At 30.7% G+C, this 6495-nt stretch overlaps 1 protein-coding gene across 1 annotated transcript; it reads right to left on the reverse strand.

Annotated features, from left to right (window-relative positions):
* Positions 1-1172: 1172 nt before the first annotated feature.
* On the reverse strand, positions 1173-5533 carry LOC131849326 (failed axon connections-like). Its single transcript, XM_059199366.1, has 4 exons — positions 5390-5533; positions 3810-3947; positions 3110-3385; positions 1173-2998 (listed from the first exon to the last, which is right to left on the reverse strand). The coding sequence occupies exons 1-4, from the start codon at positions 5516-5518 to the stop codon at positions 2927-2929; spliced, it is 615 nt and encodes a 204-aa protein (XP_059055349.1). The 5' UTR covers positions 5519-5533; the 3' UTR covers positions 1173-2926.
* Between the last annotated feature and the right edge of the window lie 962 nt (positions 5534-6495).

Genomic DNA, 6495 nt, shown 5'->3' on the forward strand with positions numbered 1-6495 from the left:
TATCCGAATATATTAGCAGGATTAGTTAAAATATTTTGATAATCTTAAAAATATTATAAACGCAAAAGTATGGATGTTTGTTACTCTTTGACGCAAAAACTACTGAACGGATTCTAATGAAAAATGGACATATAGGGAGTTATTAAAAAATTGCAATAAATAATAAAATATTTTTTGAAAAAAGATCATATGGTAGGTAACAAAATTAGGCCAATTGCATCCGAGTACGGCTTTACTGCACTATTATTAACTAGGGGCAGAAATATATAATGAAAGTAAATAAAAAAATCCTGGTCAGAGTTTTAACGTAGTATCGTATATCACTTATGCTCAAGTACGTATGTACGTCAAAACTCTTTACAGTGTTACACATATAGTAAACTTTATTGGTGACAGAATATTACATTGAAATACTTACGAGACTATTGTGTCCACTGAAAGCTCAGTTGTGTATAATTACGACGAACAATTACTAATTAATTACTAAACAATTACTAATATTTCTTATTTAATTAACACTATTGACACATTAATTGAATAGTACATTATTACAAGTATCTAGTAGTGAGACAATAAAGACGTACGAAGTATACACGATTACTTTTACAAATTCATTACCGAGGTATAGACCAAAAGTTGTTCTTTGTCAGTCAATATCCACTTCTTTACTGTTGCAACTTAATTATTACATATACCTACATTACGTAATGACATCCGAATGTGATCAAGAAATTATTATTTTAAGTCTAATCTTACTATAGTATGTACCTATACGTACTCGTGCTTAAGTATGTTAAAAGTGGCTCCTTATTTATGTATCCTATAAGACAGATTGAAATTGACCCCGTTATGATGAGGCATTCCAATACATGTCTCGCAATAGTACCTACTAGATCTATAATGATTAAAGTGCTAATATACTAAAACATGCTCCAAGAGAGGCGACGGACGCGTGCTAGTCTTGTAGTAAGTAATTACTTTTCATGTTATTTAATTCTTATGTCTATGATTGATGGCAGTGATGGTAAGCGGTTGGCGGGAGGGACTGAGTCAACCTTACCCCAAGAACGTGAAATCAAGTCTTACGTGAAATAAAGTTCTGCACTATTATATTTATTATGAGTACTGGTTATAACTACGAGCGGAACAAACCAAGAGGGGTTTGTTCCACCGCGTCATTCTACACATGGCTTACACTAACAACGTTACGTGGTTTACGATTGCGTACTATTCTATCGTCTATTTGTTAACCTTAGCAAAGTTATCATTCAATTTCTATTGATACCAGATTAATTTCAGATCTGTAGACTTAGTGTTATGTTAGTTATATGTTTATAATTTATCAGACTATTAGTTTGGAAAAAATCCAAATGAATCAATATGATGCTCTAAAAAGCAAATATACTTAGTTGGCGACTTCTATGTCATACAGAAAAAAATAACATTGTTTTCGAGCAATGTAAGAAATAGCAATTTATTCAAGTGATTTAGTTACTAAAATGTTATAACAACCCAGTTTAAGTAACTAACTTCGCAAAAAAATCAAAAACGATGAAAATGACACTTTTTTTACTCTAATTAATCAGTCAAACTTTATAATAAACATCCGAGAGTATAGACTCGAAACAGTCTTATTTAAGTATATTTAGTTAAATAATTCATAGTTGAGCTCAGTTTGTGCGCAAATAAACACAATCTATATCACTTTAAGACTTAAGTACTACAATTATAAAATATATATATGATTACGTTTAAATTGCTATTAATTAATATGGACTGCTGTGCCTTGAATACATTACTCTCTTACTATAGGAGTTGAGGACATGAAATTCATTTCATGGCTGTTTCAGAGAAAGAACAACGAAAACCCTTCAACCGTACTGTTTCCGAATGCTAAACCGGTCAGACCAATAACAATAGACTTATAACGATTGAGTTGTAAAATAATACTTTGTATTGACAATAACATACAGAAAATTGGATAATTAATTGCGTACATACGAAACTTGAGGACATTTGTTTCTAATCTTAATAATACAATATAAAAATTTATGGACTATGAATTACATAATAATTTGAAAATACAGTCTTCCAGGCTTTCTTGTTTATCAAAAATTTGTATATTGTAAATTTTAATTGTAAAAACCAATAAAATACAGGAATCTCAAAAACATCCTTTTCATTCACATCAGCTCCATCTTCGTCTTGTATACTAGCTTTCAAATCCGAACGCATAATAATTTCAATTATTTACTATCAGACAATTTTAGGTTTAGATTACAGCTACACTTAAATATCATAGCGTTACACATTTCATAATTAAGTAGGGTCCACAGTCGTAAAATAGACGTAAGTAGTATAATACAAAGTTCTATTCTCATAAGATAAGACTAATTAATACCTTGGGATTATCTCAAGTAATATATGATTGAAAAGGGTACTTTACTACATATGGCATTGTACAACATGAATGTAAACATTTTATACATCTATTTATGCCACAACAATTAAGTACCTACCCTAACAATCCTTAAATAACCTTATTACATTTAAACTTAATTACTTCGCAATTTTCAAAATAAATGGTTACCTACATATCAAGATAATCATATTTATACCAAGCATTTTAACAGATTCAAAATACAATCAATATTCTAATTACTACAACATTCTAAGTTAGTTAACACTACTCTATATGATACTTTCTTAATACATTAATACAATCGAGTGATTTTATACTTCAAATGATAATAAATCAAAACAAAACGCGTAATCATTGTAATAGACACACAAGCGCCCAAAACTGAAAGGAACGGGAAAGACAAATGGATTTACACGCTTATAATTTACAGAATATATGACGAGTTTGATTCTCAAGTGTATAATTAAACTTTTAATCTATTGTATATCATTATATGTATGTTGGTTACTTTTCATTTTCGTTGTCTGTCTCCTTTTTATCTTCAGGTTCTTGCTCCTGTTCTTCTTCTTCATCACTCTAAAACAGTACAATAAATAAATATAAGTATGTTTTATGACATTATATAGGATTATATTAGAACATAATACTTTACAGTAATACTGATTATTAAATAGTGTCATAACGTACCTCGTCGTTTACTGGTTCGTCTGGGAGTGGCTGTTTTTCAGCGGGCCCAGTGTCCTCCGTGGGCAGTTTCACCTCCTTCATAGCGAGCTTTGCATTAATGGTTATGAGGTGCGTAATACAGATTTCATCCCAGTACTCGAAGGCATGGTCCTTAATACGGGAGACTAGACCGACCAGATTGGGGAACGATTCGTTCAGAGCATCTCGCAGGGGGTGGGGTACATTCTTGTCGATGAAATGCAGTTGTGCGAGATTTAAGAACGTCACCATATCCAGCTGTCAAATATATTTTTCAATATCAGAGAAATATATAAATTTTAATATACCGGATGACTTTGATGAGCTTGTGGCAAAAAAAAAATATAAAGGTGATTTGATTGATTAAAATTCATAAAATAATTAATTTATTTTGTTTATGCGAATGTTAATGTTAATGCGAATGCATATCCTTTCCAATTTATATACGGTCTCAATTCTTTAGAATTCTAATAAAAGTCATCTGATATATTCTACAGAGAAGAAAAAGAAAGTAGTTATAATAAGCTTTCTTGGCAACACAGCTTGCTTTCTCTATAGTATTATCTTAATAACTACCCTATTCTATTTAATTATTTGCCGTTGGTAATAAAATATAATATTTATTATCCAAAAATAATATTAATGCTCAAAAGCTATTGATTTACCAAAACCATATACTTACCAGAGTAGGCTCGTCGCCATAGAAGTATGGTCTATCTGCGAGCAAGTTAGACAGGAAGCGCATATCAGTTTTACCAAATTCTAATGGTTCATCCTGGGCGTACACCCCAATATCATAAGTCTTTAGCTTGTACATGTCCTGTAACATTAAACTATAATTGTAAACAAAGTGAACATATATACACGATATATACATATAAATATATATATATATAATAAAAATGCTACGGTCTGTCTGTACATTAAGGATAGAGATATGACCATATGATAAAGTCTAAATAATATTATAATATAAACGCAAAACTATAATTATTAGAATTTCTATATCTACGTTTGTGCGCGCTAATTATGCCACTGGACTTTTATTATACCATAAATTTTAGATAGGTATATCAACTTATAGTTAAAAATTACTTAACGTTTTAGAGTTCCAAAACCTAAAGTTAAGGCGGATCCGTCATGTTTCAGAAATGTCTGCCGATACTAGATTGGTGCATGTTATTGATTTAGATATTTACCTACCGTCTGCACAGTTTTAATGGAATTGGTTTTTTCTTTCTTTTCTTTAGGATCAGACAATAAATGTAGTATAGTACTATTAATGGAGAATAATAAAGCTATATATATAGACTTTACACAAAAATCAAGAAGATGTTCTTAACTATAACAATTTTTTAAAAGATCAGCAAAGACCTTCCAAACCAAAATGTTTAAAATATCTTGGTTTGTAAAGCCAACACAAGGGACGTGTCTGGTTTCTGTCGTCCATCACTGCGAGATAGGTTATACATAGTATTGTAGATAAATCGTATTGGCCCAGTAGTTTACTACCCCTACTTATATTCCCACAGATACCACAAAAACCGTAAATTTAGAATTAGTATTTCCTAAAACGCCCAAAATTATATTTAGGACTGACTCTCTGGAGCTAGAAACATCGTTAACAAACCAGAGTATAATATTATTATACTTATTGATATGTTTTACCTACCTTAAAACAATTAAATAGTTCTATACTATATATTAGAGCTCAAATAATGAACTCATAAATTCAATTAAAAATAAATAATTAAAAAATGCTTAATGTTGATCCAAACAAAGAAAATTAAAATCTTTTTTATACCCTGTATATTTAACCAAGAATACCGTAATAAATACCGACCCCGCCCTATTTATCGGAAAATTTTCTAACGCACAAATTTCGAAATATTCTAAAGTGATAAAGGCATATTTAAAAATTACAAGCGCAGTAGAATGATATTTCTAACAAATTTTCTTTCGAGTGGTTAGACGGTTCGATTTTAAAGAACAAAGGAAACTTTTAATATAATCATGTCTGGCATCTATCATTACACATTTTACTATTATCTGCGGGTTTTAGTAACAATTAATAACATTAAATTAATCTTACTCTTCGTTCGTATTTCCTTAAATTAACCACAAAATTCTTTGTTTAAATTATTAACAAATTTTCTTGTAATGTATATATGAAAAACAAAAATATAAAACACTCGTCCCATAATGGAATGAGTATGTAAATTTTAAATGTATCTATAAATAAAATGGATATAAAATAGTTACCTTAAGTCCAGACATGCAGCAGAAATTTGTATTAGCATTAGAGGGACGCGGGGGGAGACAGCTCATCAAAAATCTGGAGAGCCATAATACAATGATCCAAGATAAATGAATCTCAATCGACGGTATCATCGCGTGTGCCACCACTCGTCGCTCCGGTTTTAGTGCTGCATGTTACAAATCGGTCAACAGGTGCAGCAATTTAAACTAAATGCACATGCGCGACGACCCATTACTATCTAGATATCTAGGACTTCAGGTCGCTGACGTCGCCCGGGGTAGTACAGCTAGTGTATCTCGTAGCTGCATCGACCAGGACCTTTATTGCATAATAATCAAACGTCGCTACCTCCGCCCGGATACATGAATTACATAACAACTATTGTTATACTCAACATTACATTCAGTAATTCGGCAAGCAAAACTAACTTTTGATATTAAGTTCATATTAACTTAAGTATATAAAGTACATGGTTCACTTGGACAAAACGCTTTTATAAAAAATATCAAACGTTACTATTTTTAAAACAGTTGAGTATCTACTGCAGACAACTTTGGCTTGTAAACAAAGCCGTGTACATAAATTTTGTAATTATTATTAGCAATTAACAATTACACACACAGTCATTTTTAGTTTAAGTATAATTGGTAATTCGGTTATAAATACTTTGTGTTTAACAATGCAATTGCAACTGATTTAACAAAACCTTTACTAGCAATTTAGTGAAAACTTTCAATAATTATAAAACTATAAACATTGATTATTTGACGGCCTCTCTGGTCTAGCTTTTTGGCAAACTTCCTCATTTCTGATTGTTACGGATTTTATTCCTCGCACGGTATTCATGAGTATGATTATTTGAATCGATGTTGATTTTTGACTTAGAAGATGTTCGTCTTAGTGACACAATCTATCTTCATAGAAAATTTGTTGTAATTGGGTATAGTTCAGGTGTTTAATCGTAAACACTTAATAAACACACCTTTGTATTTGAAATATTAGTGTTGATGTGTGATTGAACTTACAATTATTTTATCCATTTATTTTTATTCAATAAACTTTACCTGCAATCAGAGTTATCTTAGGTCGGGGTAGTTTATTAGGTACA

Source organism: Achroia grisella, unplaced genomic scaffold, assembly GCF_030625045.1.
Source record: "Achroia grisella isolate CSIRO2021 unplaced genomic scaffold, CSIRO_AGI_Agris_v1 utg640, whole genome shotgun sequence".
Taxonomy (NCBI): Eukaryota; Metazoa; Arthropoda; class Insecta; order Lepidoptera; family Pyralidae; genus Achroia; species Achroia grisella.